The 14,756-nt window shown below is 38.2% G+C and overlaps 1 protein-coding gene across 3 annotated transcripts in view; it reads left to right on the forward strand.

Moving 5' to 3' along the window:
• Positions 1 to 6,799: 6,799 nt before the first annotated feature.
• LOC133557226 (putative glutathione-specific gamma-glutamylcyclotransferase 2) overlaps positions 6,800 to 14,756 on the forward strand; it is a 32,068-nt gene continuing 24,111 nt past the window's right edge. For all 3 annotated transcript variants that reach the window (XM_061907533.1, XM_061907530.1, XM_061907532.1), the window contains exons 1-2: positions 6,800 to 7,081; positions 11,325 to 11,360. In XM_061907533.1, coding sequence (XP_061763517.1) covers positions 6,827 to 7,081; positions 11,325 to 11,360 — 291 coding nt within the window. In that variant the 5' untranslated portion in view covers positions 6,800 to 6,826. The remainder of the gene's footprint in view (positions 7,082 to 11,324; positions 11,361 to 14,756) is intronic.

Here is a 14,756-nt window from a genome sequence, read left to right on the forward strand (position 1 = left end):
TTGCAAGTTGTTCAATGAATAATGGAGACATCAAAGAAGAAATCTGTAGGTGGGAAGCGGTGTATTGCGGCCGCCTTTAGCAACACAAACACAGCCGGTGTTTCATTGTTTACATTCCCGAAATATGACGGTGAAGCTTTACTATGGAACAGAGCGGTCAGGCGAACACGGTTGGATTGGACCACACACACAAAGTACAGTGTATTATGCGGCGATCATTTCGAAAGATCGTGTTTCGAAAAGGGTCCCTTGCAAAGGGCAGAGATGGGCATCGTCACCACCTGTCGACTGGTGCTGAAGAAAGGTGCGGGGTCGACCTTCAGGTTGTACAAGTACGACCATATAATCTCACTAAAACACTAGTAAGACAATAAGCAGATAAGGGATTTTCCAGTATTATCCTAGTAAATTCGTCTGATAACATCTGAATCGCTCCCACTGTATAGTCTTTTTTTTTCTAGTCCTTCACTCTCACTTTCCTCATCCACGAATCTTTCATCCTCGCTCAAATTAATGGGGAAATTGTCGCTTTCTCGGTCTGAATCGCCCTCGCTTCTGGTGGCCATTATTGTAAACAATGTGAGGATGTGAGGAGCTCCACAACCCGTGACGTCACGCGCACATCGTCTGCTACTTCCGGTACAGGCAAGGCTTTTTTATTAGCGACCAAAAGTCGCAAACTTTATGGTCGATGTTCTCTACTAAATCCTTTCAGCAAAAATATGGCAGTATCGCGAAATGATCAAGTATGACACATAGAATGGAGCTGCTATCCCCGTTTAAATAAGAAAAAATCTCATTTCAGTAGGTCTTTAAAAATGCCTTAAATGCCCAGCATTTTGAGTCAGGGTTGCGTGTATTTTCAATGTACGTTCAGGGTTAAGAAGGGGTTGAAAACAAAACAAAATGTGAAGGTGTGCACACGCAGCAACATTCGTGAGGGAGGGGTAGAGACAGAGCAAGTGAAAGAGTTTTTATCGATAGATTTATCAGATTTAATTTTTCATTATCTATAGTAGGAGTGTCAGATGCCATTCGCGGCCCACAGCTAATGTTTTACATTCTAAAAATATGATTGAAATAAACAAAAACATAACAAAAGTAAAATAAAGTTTAAAGGTGCAATGTAATTTAGAAAAAGTTGCAATGTTGACTAATAAAAAAATGCTGTTTTTTTTTTCTTTCAAACTGCCATTGCTGAAAAACATAATATTGAATCAAAATTAATATTATTATGAAATATTGACCAATCCAAGGCTCCGATTACGTCACATCATATATTCCACTTTGAAAAATATTTTTGGGGCGGAAGATTTTGCATATTTTGTGTGTTTGCCATTTCAATCAATCAATCAATCAATGTTTACTTATATAGCCCTAAATCACTAGTGTCTCAAAGGGCTGCACAAACCACTACGACATCCTCGGTAGGCCCACATAAGGGCAAGGAAAACTCACACCCAGTGGGACATTGGTGACAATAATGACTATGAGAACCTTAGAGAGGAGGAAAGCAATGGATGTCGAGCGGGTCTAACATGATACTGTGAAAGTTCAATCCACAATGGATCCAACACAGTCGCGAGAGTCCAGTCCAAACACAGCAGCGAGAGTCCCGTTCACAGCGGAGCCAGCAGGAAACCATCCCAAGGGTAGCGGACCAGCAGCGCAGAGATGTCCCCAGCCGATACACAGAGGGACATAGAAGAAAAAGAAAAGAAACGGCAGATCAACTGGTCTAAAAAGGGAGTCTATTTAAAGGCATAGTTTTGAGATCTGTGTGCATGTGTGTATATATATATATATATATATATATATATATATATATATATATGTATGTTTGTATTTATCTTATTTTTTTTACGTTTATTATTATTATTAATGTATTATTATTAATGTATTATTTATTTTTTGTTCATTTAATTGATGTATTTGTATATACTACATAGTTTTTTTTTGTTTTTTTTTGCTTTTTTTGGGTAGGGGGTGGTATGATGGGGATTTGAAAAAAATACTTCTGACATTTAGGACAGACAACAGTTATATGATGTATGTGAATATGATGTTAGGGATAGAAATGTCTGATGCTGGATGACAATAAAAATAAAATGAAAAAAAATTAAAATAAAAACATAGTTTTGTTTGACAAAAAAGGATGGAAAACAAAAAAACAACATAAAAAAATACTAAAACATTCTAAAATGAGGGATGGATCAGTAAGACCAGACCTGTCTCCCATTGAAAATGTGTATAAAGTAGATGATTCGTAAGAAATAGCGATTGTTGAAGAACCATGAATGGCGTGTTTGCCACTAAGTTGTGAACATATGTGAGTTGAAAATTAACAACCATAAAAAACACATTTTATAGCCATTCATATGTTACATTTGTTTTCACGCATTTATTTTGCAAAGTAGTAGTAGTAGCGACTTCCTTGTTTATTTATGGAATCCGGTCAACTTGCTTTGTTTTCACTTTATCGAACTGCGCATGAATGTGACCACAATGGGGCCTGTGCACAAGTCTGATAAAGATCACTTTTTAGTTGTAATCTGAACAGTAAAGTGGAAAAAAGAAATCAGATTTGGTCCACTTTGGCCTGCAGTAAAATAAAATGGAATAGAATAGAATATAAGTACTCTATTGATGCCTGGGGGAAATTCAGCACCATAGTTCGCTCACAAAAGACAATAATAATAATAAATAATATAATATATATCATATATTATATATACAAAATATATGAATAATATAAATATATTCTAGATTTAAGTGCAGTCAAGAAGGAACAAGTAAAAAAACAGAACAAGTAAGTAAATTTAGGACAATTAAGGATGCTGTAACAAAAATGATCGATTCACATCCGAATCACGGTTCCTATTTATTATATGACTCATTTCAAAATTCACAACAAAAAAATAAATCATAATCTTTTTTTGAGACCATCTCCAAACTAACATTATAGAAGCTTTTGTGACCTGTTTTGAAAAGTTTTATTCAATCAATCAATCAATGTTTATTTATATAGCCCCAAATCACAAATGTCTCAAAGGACTGCACAAATCATTACGACTACAACATCCTCGGAAGAACCCACAAAAGGGCAAGGAAAACTCACACCCAGTGGGCAGGGAGAATTCACATCCAGTGGGACGCCAGTGACAATGCTGACTATGAGAAACCTAGGAGAGGACCTCAGATGTGGGCAACCCCCCCCCTCTAGGGGACCGAAAGCAATGGATGTCGAGCGGGTCTAACATGATACTGTGAAAGTTCAATCCATAGTGGCTCCAACACAGCAGCGAGAGTCCCGTCCACAGGAAACCATCTCAAGCGGATCAGCAGCTTATTGAAAAGTATACAACAAATGATATCGGTCTGAATAGAGCGGGGGTCTCACACCTGCGCCGCCCTAATGGTTCCCTGGAGCTTTTTAAAAAATGTATGAAAATTTAAAAAAAAAAGGGGGAAAATATATATTTTTGTTTTAATATGGTTTCTGTAGGATGACAATATGACACAAACCTCCCTAATTGTTAGAAATACCACTGTTTATACTAAACAAGATTAAATCATGAGATAATTCATTAAATATACTTTTACATTACATTAAATACAGACTCATTTAAAAACATGTATGTTTTTGATTATGATTAATCAATGAAGTTTAGGTAAATATTTTAATATGTATTTATTTAATTTTGTCCCATTTGACCCTCCATACTTATGAGTCCTATCACTCTTCCTCCTATCCAGGAGATCGCAAAAAGCCGCTGCCTGACCAAGGCTCTGTTTTCACTGCTGGACTCTAGGAAGAGGTTCCGCAGCCTCCGAAGCAGAACCTCTAGGTTCTGTAACAGCTTCTTCCCTCAGGCCGTAAGACTCTTGAACGCATCATAATTCAATTATTCCATCAACTCCCCCCAAAATGGATTAACTCGCTGGAATAAAAATACAATATAACATACATCCATAAACCTGGATGCAAAGTGCATATATTTATCTGTACAGTAATCTATTTATTTATATCTGCACCGTATTGATTTTTTTTTATCCTGCACCACCAAGAACTAATGCAACGAAATTTCGTTCTTATTTGTACTGTAAAGTTCAAATTTGAATGACAATTTAAAATAAATAAATAAATAAATAAATAAAATAAAACAGGAGTCTAATACTTTTCCTTTAAATCAGGGGTCGGGAACCTTTTTGGCTTAAAGAGCCACACTAGCCAAACATTTTAAAAAGTATTTCCGTGATAGCCATATAATATTTTTTTTTAAGACTGAATACAACTAAATGTGTGCATTTTTAAGTAAGACTAACATTTTTAGAGTATAATAAGTCTCTTGTTCTTTTTTAATAACGTTGTTATTCTGAAGCTAACCAACAATAAATAAAATACTTCTTACTATTAATGCGACTTCTTGAACAGTCCCTGACAGTTCGACTATGTCTTAGTTTTTCCTCTGCATTTGTCTTTGTCTCCCTGAGTGCTGTGTCCCCTCAGCTGTGGCTGATTGACATCCGGCCACACCTGGTGTCAATCAGCCCGAGACTATTTAGACCTGCTTTCTCATCCAATCAGGGCTGGATTATTGTTGCTAACACCTGTCGATGTCGTGCTACCACTTGTCGCTGTTCCTGTATGCCGTGGACTGCTTTTCGTCTTTTTGGTTCCTAGTTCCTGTTTGCTGGTTCCTGTTTCCAGTTTGTCCGTTCCTGGTTTGTGTTTTTCCTTTATATTTTGGACATTAAATCATGTTTTCCTTTACAATGCCTGCCACCATCCCTGCATCTTGGGGTTCGTCAACAACTCAACCTGACAGGATGGATAAATTAAAATGCATGAGAATGTTTTATATTTTGAACGTTATTTTTGTGATTACCAGCGGAATTATTCATTACTTACCATTTTAAGCAGTGTCAGCTAAGATTACAGTTGGTACAAAATGCGGCTGCTAGACTTTTGACAAGAACAAGAAAGTTTGATCATATTACGCCTGTACTGTATATACCTTTATATACATATATACATACATATATACCTGTACTGTATATACCTTTATATACATATATACATACATATATACCTATACTGTATATACCTTTATATACATATATACATACATATATACCTATACTGTATATACCTTTATATACATATATACATACATATATACCTGTACTGTATATACCTTTATATACATATATACATACATATATACCTATACTGTATATACCTTTATATACATATATACATACATATATACCTGTACTGGCTCACCTGCACTGGCTTCCTGTGCACTTAAGATGTGACTTTAAGGTTTTACTACTTACGTATAAAATACTACACGGTCTAGCTCCATCCTATCTTGCCGATTGTATTGTACCATATGTCCCGGCAAGAAATCTGCCTTCAAAGGACTCCGGCTTATTAGTGATTCCCAAAGCCCAAAAAAAGTCTGCGGGCTATAGAGCGTTTTCATTTCGGGCTCCAGTACTCTGGAATGCCCTCCCGGTAACAGTTCGAGATGCCACCTCAGTAGAAGCATTTAAGTCTCACCTTAAAACTCATTTGTATACTCTAGCCTTTAAATAGACTCCCTTTTTAGACCAGTTGATCTGCCGCTTCTTTTCTTTCTCTTTTGTCCCCCCCTCCCTTGTGGAGGGGGTCCGGTCCGATGACCATGGATGAAGTACTGGCTGTCCAGAGTCGAGACCCAGGATGGACCGCTCGCCTGTATCGGTTGGGGACATCTCTACGCTGCTGATGCGCCTCCGCTTGAGATGGTTTCTTGTGGACGGGACTCTCGCTGCTGTCTTGGATCCGCTTTGAACTGAACTCTCGCGGCTGTGTTGGAGCCACTATGGATTGAACTTTCACAGTATCATGTTAGACCCGCTCGACATCCATTGCTTTCGGTCCCCTAGAGGGGGGGGGGGGGGGGGTTGCCCACATCTGAGGTCCTCTCCAAGGTTTCTCATAGTCAGCATTGTCACTGGCGTCCCACTGGATGGGAATTCTCCCTGCCCACTGGGTGTGAGTTTTCCTTGCCCTTTTGTGGGTTCTTCCGAGGATGTTGTAGTCGTAATGATTTGTGCAGCCCTTTGAGACATTTGTGATTTGGGGCTATATAAATAAACATTGATTGATTGATCTGAGAGCCAGGTGCAGTCATCGAAAGAGCCACAGGTTCCCTAGCCCTGCTTTAAATGAATGCCAAAAAATATTATATTTCAAGAACTTTTTTTTTTATAATTATAAGGTGGCAACTTTTGGTGTAAGAAGATCCCAAAAAAAAACATTTGCATAATTAACAGCAGCAGCCGGAAGCGAACAGCTCTGACGTCATGAGCGTCACAAGATAAGCGTGACGTCTGTAATTTAAGCAGCCAACCCCCCACCCGGCATAAAAAAACCGAATGATTTTATTAAGACGCAAACAACACGAACGTCATAGCCAAATAATGAATCAAAGAAATCAAGCATAGTAAAAAGGTCATCTCCTAAAACAACCATTTTGTCTGTATTGCGCCAGCACAATGACAGGTGCGAACGCTAGCTTGCCAGAATAAACGTCCGGTTTGGACAGAGAAAACTTCAAAACAAAAGCTTCGAACGTTCCGTTAAACTCGTTCAACTGTACATCCTGAAAATATTATTTCCGTATAAATATTGAAAAATGGTGTTGTTGTTTTTTTTTAATTAACTCAGCGCATTCTGGTTGTTATTTGTCTTAAAATTCTGCTTACAATGAACGGCAAAAGCTTTATTGTGAAAATCTCACTATCTAAGTTGGCGTTGACACCGAGCCGCTTCATAATGTCAAACGGAATAGTATTTATTTGTTACTTAATGCTCTGTAAAGGACATTTTTTATTTTTATTTGAACCAAATAGTGGGCTTTTGACATTTATTGTGACGAGCATCAAGGTGAACACCATGTGGGTCTTCGGCTACGGCTCCCTCATTTGGAAGGTTGATTTCCCTTATGAGTTGAAAAGAATAGGTTACATTAAAGGTTTCAGCCGTCGCTTCTGGCAGGGGAGCACCGACCACCGGGGAGTGCCGGGGAAAGTAAGTCCGTCCAACTAACGTCCGGCGTTTTTTGTTATTTTACCAATCATGAACGATGGTTGGTAAAATAACAGACTTGTGATGCGTTTGGGGGTCGATCGGACATCTGAGTTGCGTCATACACTCTGTTAATAGTTACGCAGATATTACAAACCCCGTTTCCATATGAGTTGTGAAATTGTGTAAATATAAACGGAATACAATGATTTGCAAATCCTTTTCAACCCATATTCTATTGAATGCACTACAAGGACAAGATATTTGATGTTCAAACTCAATTTTTTTTTTTTTTTTGCAAATAATCATTCAGTTAGAATTTCATGGCTTTAACACGTGCCAAAGTAGTTGGGAAAGGGCATGTTCACCACTGTGTTACATCACCTTTTCTTTTAACAACACTCAATAAACGTTTGGGAACTGAGGAAAGTAATTGTTGAAGCTTTGAAAGTGGAATTCTTTCCCATCCTTTTTTTATGTAGAGCAGGGGTGTCAAACGTAAGGCCCGCGGGCCGAATCAGGCCCTCAAGCAGGTTTTATCCGGCCCGCGGGCAGAGGTGGGTTGTAACGCGCAACATTTACTCCGTTACATCTACTTGAGTAACTTTTGGGATAAATTTTACTTCTAAGAGTAGTTTTAATGCAACATACTTTTACTTGAGTATATTTATAGAGAAGAAACGCTACTTTTACTCCGTTCCGCTACTTTTTTTTAATCGATCTATTAATGTTTGTTTTGGTTTTACAAAGTAAGATCTATGCATGCCTGCGTTTCACCAATCACATGCAGTCACTGGTGACGTTGGACCAATCAAACAGAGCCAGGCGGTCACGTGACCGTCACACGTAATACCCGACTTAAACAAGTTGAAAAACTTATTTGGGTGTTAAAACATTTAGTGGTCAATTGTACGGAATATGTACTGAACTGTGCAATCTACTAATAAAAGTTTCAATCATCCATCCATTTCTACCGCTTATTCCCTTTTGGGGTCGCAGGGGGCGCTGGCGCCTATCTCAGCTACAATAGGGCGGAAGGCGGGGTACACCCTGGACAAGTTGCCACCTCATCGAACAATCAATCAAAAATGTAAAGGAAAAACGACACTTTCTATTTCAACCATACTTTCCATCAAAAGCCTGAAGAATGATCGCACAGTTCCTGTCTTCACAATAAAAGTGCCGCTCCATCGCGCCTGCGTTGACAAAATAAGAGTCTCCGAAAGCCAGCGCAAACAAGCTAGCAAGCTACGGAGTTTGCCGCCAACGTATTTCTTGTAAAGTGCATGAAAACGAATATGGAAGCTGGACAAATAAGGTGCCAAAAACCAACGACTTTCATGTGGTATTAGACAGAAAGGAGGAACTTTTTTTCTCCTCCATTTGAAAACGTGGACGTTATCAGCACTATACTGTCTGATTCCAATCAATGCAAGTCATCAGAATCAGGTAATACACCAACTTATATTCTTGTCTTCATGAAAGATAAGAATGTACATGTTAAACATACATGTATATTCATTAAAACACCTTCAATATGTGAACAAAAACGGCAAAATAAATAAATATAAATTATATACTGTAAATATAAATGTGTATATATATATATATATATGAAATGTGTGTGTATGTATATATGAGGTAGACCTCGACTTGGTCATTTATTAAGCAATTAATTAACGTTGAAAAACTTATTGGGGTGTTACCATTTAGTGGTCAATTGTATGGAATATGTACTGTACTGTGCAATCTACTAATACAAGTTTCAATCAATCAATCAATCAATCAATCAATCAATGCCTACTGAGCCTGTTGTGCTGTTATGTTATTGTGGCTCAAAGTGCCCTATTTTTTTTTTATTTTAATGTACTATTATTTAATATATATTATTGTTTTAGTTGCTTAAGAGATATCCCCGGCTCTGAATTTGCTCGTTGCTATTTTTATGTTTTTGTGCATTACTTGTTGCCGTAATCATTTAACAAACAGGTTACTCATCAGTTACTCAGTACTTGAGTAGTTTTTTCACAACATACTTTTTACTTTTACTCAAGTAAATATTTGGGTGACTACTCCTTACTTTTACTTGAGTAATACATCTCTAAAGTTACAGTACTCTTACTTGAGTACAATTTCTGGCTACTCTACCCACCTCTGCCCGTTGGATGAGTTGCCTAAGTATGAAAATGAGCCAAAATGTTTGAATGAAGGAAACTGCTGTTCTAAATGTGTCCACTAGATGTCGCAATAGCAATTATTTGTATCTTTGTAGATTATGCTACGAATGTAGACAAAAAACAGACCTGTCAATGAAAATAATCAAACTAAATAAATAACACCCTGTAATTTGATTTTAATACTATTTTTTTATATTGATAGATTGAAAATTAACACCCAACCAGTTGACTGATGAACATTATCACATAATTTATTCAGAAAGTATAAATAACGAGAAATAAAGATAGAAGTGTAAAATTAAAGTTATTTTCAGAATGTGCTTGTTCTATTTTTGAACAAAGAAAACAATCTAAAGTTGTCTTTATTTTTAAGTTTTCATGCCACGAGTTTACCAGTCCGGCCCACTTGGGAGTAGATTTGTCTCCATGTGGCCCCCCCCATCTAAAATGAGTTTGACACCCCTGATGTAGAGCTTCAGTGGTTCAACAGTCGTATTTTACGCTTCATAATGCGCCACACATTTTCGATTAGAAACAGGTCTGGACTGCAGACGGGCCAGGAAAGTACCCGCACTCTTTTTTTTACGAAGCCACGCTGTTGTAACACTTGTCTTGCTGAATGAAATAAGCAGGGGCGTCCATTATAACGTTGCTTGAATGACAACATATGTTGTTCTAAAACCTGTATGGACCTTTCAGCATCAATGGTGCCTTCACAGATGTGTAAGTTACCCATGCCTTGGGCACTAATAAAGTTAAAGTTAAAATACCAATTATTGTCACACACATACGAGATGTGGCAAAATTATTCTCTGCATTTGACCCATCACCCTTAATCACCCCCTGGGAGTTGAGGGGAGCAGTGTGCAGCAGCAGTGCCGCGCCCGGGAATCATTTTTGGTGATTTAACCCCCAATTCCAACCCTTAATGCTGAGTGCCAAGCAGGGAGGTAATGGGTCCCATTTTTATAGTCCTTGGTATGACTCGGCCGAGATTTGAATTCACGACCTACCGATCTCAGGGCGGACACTCTAACCACTAGGCTGTATTCAACGATGCCAGAAAAAGATCTCTTCTATGCCACTCCTCCTTTTTCTCAGTTTGTCCACCAAACTTTTTATACTGTCACAGATGCTGGCTTTTGAACTTTGCGCCTATAACAATCCGAATGGTTATTTTCCTCTTTGTTCTGGAGGACACCACGTCCCCTGTTTCCAAATATAATTTGAAATGTAGACTCATCAGACCACAGAACACCTTTCCACTTTGCATCAGTCCATCTTAGTTGAGCTCGGGCCCAGCCAAGCCGGTGGCGTTTCAGGGTGTTGTTGATAAATGGGTTTGGCTTTGCATAGTAGAGTTTTAACTTGCACTCACAGATGTAGCGACAAACTGTAGTTACTGACAGTGGTTTTATGAAGTGTTCCTGAGCCCATGTGGTGATATCCTTTACACACTGATGTCGATTTTTGATGCAGTACCGCCTGAAGGATCAAAAGTCCGTAATATCATCGCTTACGTGCAGTGATTTCTCCAGATTCTCTGAACTTTTTGATGATTTTTACGGACCGTAGATGTTAAAATCCAATAATTCCTTGCAATAGCTCGTTGAGAAATGTTGTTCTAAAACTTTTCGACAATTTGCTTACAAATTGGTGACCCTCACCCCATCCTTGTTTGTGAATGACTTAGCATTTCATGGAAGCTGCTTTTATACCCAATCATGGCACCCACCTGTTCCCAATTAGCCTGCACACCTGTGGGATGTTCCAAATAAGTGTTTGATGAGCATTCCTCAACTTTATCAGTATTAGTTTGAACATCAATTATGTTGTCTTTGTAGCATATTCAACTGAATATGGGTTGAAAAGGATTTGCAAATCATTGTATTCTGTTTATATTTACATCTAACACAATTTCCCAACTCATATGGAAACGGGGTTTGTACGCAAGCGACTTCAAAGTCGCTGGGAAATTACATAACTGTGTTGTTTTTTTATTTAATGTATTTAAAGTGTTCATTTTGATATTGGTTTACACGTTTCTATTTTCTTTTTTTTTTTAACAGCCTGGCCGAGTCGTGACTCTCGTTGAGGATCCTGAGGTAAGTAAAACCATCATAAAAAAATAACGAACACATTATTTTAAAAGCACAAACCCCTAAACCAGTGAAGTTGGCACGTTGTGTAAATGGTAAATAAAAACAGAATACAATGAACACCATCGTGGAACGGCAAAACGCCGCTTCAAACGTGTGCTTTTGCGCCCTTCCGGTTGACTTCTATCCCCGTTTAGGACATTTTTACCAGAAGGTGGGAATTGTCCGACAGATTTGTGCACGCCAAGCAGCAAAAATTGCGCATTAACTTTCTTATCCGGAACGGCAAAACGGCGCTTCAAATGTGTGCTTTTGCGCCCTTTTGAGTGACTTCTATCCCCGTTTGTGACATTTTTACGAGGACGTGGGAATTGTCCGACAGATTTGTGCACGCCAAGCAGCAGAAATTGCGCATTGGCTTTCTTATCACGCAGACGACATCGTGGAACGGCAAAACGCCGCTTCGAACGTGTGCTTTTGCGCCCTTCCGGTTGACTTCTATCCCCGTTTGTGACATTTTTACAAGGAGGTGGGAATTGTCCGACATTTTTGTGCACGCCAAGCAGCAAAAATTGCGCATTAACTTTCTTATCCGGAACGGCAAAACGGCGCTTTAAATGTGTGCTTTTGCGCCCTTCCGGTTGACTTCTATCCCCGTTTAGGACATTTTTACCAGAAGGTGGGAATTGTCCGACAAATTTGTGCACGCCAAGCAGCAGAAATTGCGCATTAACTTTCTTATCCGGAACGGCAAAACGGCGCTTCAAACATGTGCTTTTGCGCCCTTTTGAGTGACTTCTATCCTCGTTTAGGACATTTCCCCCAGAAGGTGGGAATTGTCCGACAGATTTGTGCACGCCAAGCAGCAGAAATTGCGCATTGGCTTTCTTATCACGCAGACGACATCGTGAAACGGCAAAACGCCGCTTCCAACGTGTGCTTTTGCGCCCTTCCGGGTGACTTCTATCCCCGTTTAGGACATTTCACCCAGGAGGTGGGAATTGTCCGACAGATTTGTGCACGCCAAGCAGCAAAAATTGCGCATTAACTTTCTTATCCGGAACGGCAAAACGCCGCGATGTACGTGTGCTTTTGCGCCCTTTTGAGTGACTTCTATCCCCGTTTGTGACCTTTTTACGAGGACGTGGGAATTGTCCGACAGATTTGTGCACGCCAAGCAGCAGAAATTGTGCATTAACTTTCTTATCCGGAACGGCAAAACGCTGCTTCAAACGTGTGCTTTTGCGCGTTTTTGAGTGACTTCTATCCCCGTTTAGGACATTTCACCCAGGAGGTGGGAATTGTCCGACAGATTTGTGCACGCCAAGCAGCAAAAATTGCGCATTAACTTTCTTATCCGGAACGGCAAAATGCCGCGATGAACGTGTGCTTTTGCGCCCTTCCGGGTGACTTCTATCCCCGTTTAGGACATTTTTATCGTTACCATGAATTGATTAACATGGACCCCGACTTAAACAAGTTGAAAAACTTATTCGGGTGTTACCATTTAGTGGTCAATTGTACGGAATATGTACTGTACTGTGCAATCTACTAATAAAAGTATCAATCAATCAATCAATCAATCAATCAATCAATCGTCCGACAGATTTGTGCACGCCTAGCAACAGAAATTGCGCATTGGCTTTCTTATCACGCAGACGACATCGCAGAACGGCAAAACGCCTCTTCAAGCATGTGCTTTTGCGCCCTTCCGGTTGACTTCTATCCCCGTTTAGGACATTTCTTACACATCTGTGAAGGCACCATTAATGCTGAAAGGTACATACAGATTTTGGAGCAACATTTGTTGCCTTCCAAGCAACGTTATCATGGACGCCCCTGCTTATTTCAGAAAGACAATGCCAAGCAACGTGTCACAACAGCGTGGCTTCATGCTAAAAGAGTGCGGGTACTAGACTGGCCTGCCTGTAGTCCAGACCTGTCTCCCATTGAAAATGTGTGGCGCATTATGAAGCCTAAAATACCACAAAATACCAACTTACGCTGTACATCAAGCGAGAATGGGAAATAATTCCACCTGAAAAGCTTCAAAAATGTGTCTCCTCAGTTTCCAAATGTTTACTGAGTGTTGTTAAAAGGAAAGGCCATGTAACACAGTGGTTAAAATACCCCTGTGACATCTTTTTTGCAATGTTTTGCTGCCGTTAAATTCCAACGATTATTTGCAAAAATAAATAAAGTTTCTCAGTGTGAACATTAAATATCTTGTCTTTGCAGTCTATTTATTGGAATATAAGTTGAAAAGGATTAGCAAATCATTGTATTTTGTTTTTATTTACCATTTACACAACATGCCGACTTCACTGGTTTTGAGTTTTGTAGAATGCATTAAAAACATGTGTTCTTGTGTTACATATAAATTGTGAGTAATAGGCAAAAATCCCCTCAAAAACTGCAGTTTCCCTTTAAGTATACGTCAATGTTTCCGTACGAGGAGGCCCTGGCAGGAAATAGCTGATACGTACAGTATGACTTACAGTATAGTGCAGGGGTCAGCAACCTTTTTGAAAGCAAGAGCTACTTCTTGGGTACTGATTAATGCCAAGGGCTACCAGTTTGATACACACTTAGATAAATTGCCAGAAATAGCCAATTTGTTCAATTTACGTTTAATAAATAAATCTATATATATATATAAAAAATGGGTATTTCTGTCCGTCATTCCGTCGTACATTTTTTTTTCCTTTTACGGAAGGTTTTTTGTAGAGAATAAATATGAAAAAAACACTTAGTTGAACGGTGTAAAAGAGGAGAAAACACAAAAAAAAATGAAAATAAAACTTTGAAACATAGTTTATCTTCAATTTCTACTCTTTAAAATTCAAAATTCAACCGAAAAAAAATGAATAGAAAAACTAGCTTATTCGAATCTTTTTGAAAAAAATGAAAATAGAATTTATGGAACATCATTAGTCATTTTTCCTGATTAAGATTAATTTTAGAATTTTGATGACATGTTTTAAATAGGTTAAAAATACAATCTGCACTTTGTTAGAATATATAACAAATTGGACCAAGCTATATTTCTAACAAAGACAAATCATTATTTCTTCTAGATTTCCCAGAACCAAAAAATTTTAAAGAAATTCAAAAGACTTTGAAATAAGATTTAAATTTGATTCTACAGATTTTATAGATTTGCCAGAATCTTTTTGAATTTTAATCATAATAAGTTTGAAGAAATATTTCACAAATATCCTTCGTCAAAAAACAGAAGCTAAAATGAAGAATTAAATTAAAATGTATTTATTATTCTAAAAAAAAATATTAAAAAAAATACTTGAACATTTATTTAAATTGTCAGGAAAGAAGAGGAAGGAATTTAAAAGGTTAAAAGGTATATGTGTTTAAAAATCCTAAAATCATTAAGGTTGTATTTTT

The sequence above is a fragment of the Nerophis ophidion genome, linkage group LG08, assembly GCF_033978795.1.
Source record: "Nerophis ophidion isolate RoL-2023_Sa linkage group LG08, RoL_Noph_v1.0, whole genome shotgun sequence".
NCBI lineage: Eukaryota > Metazoa > Chordata > Actinopteri > Syngnathiformes > Syngnathidae > Nerophis > Nerophis ophidion.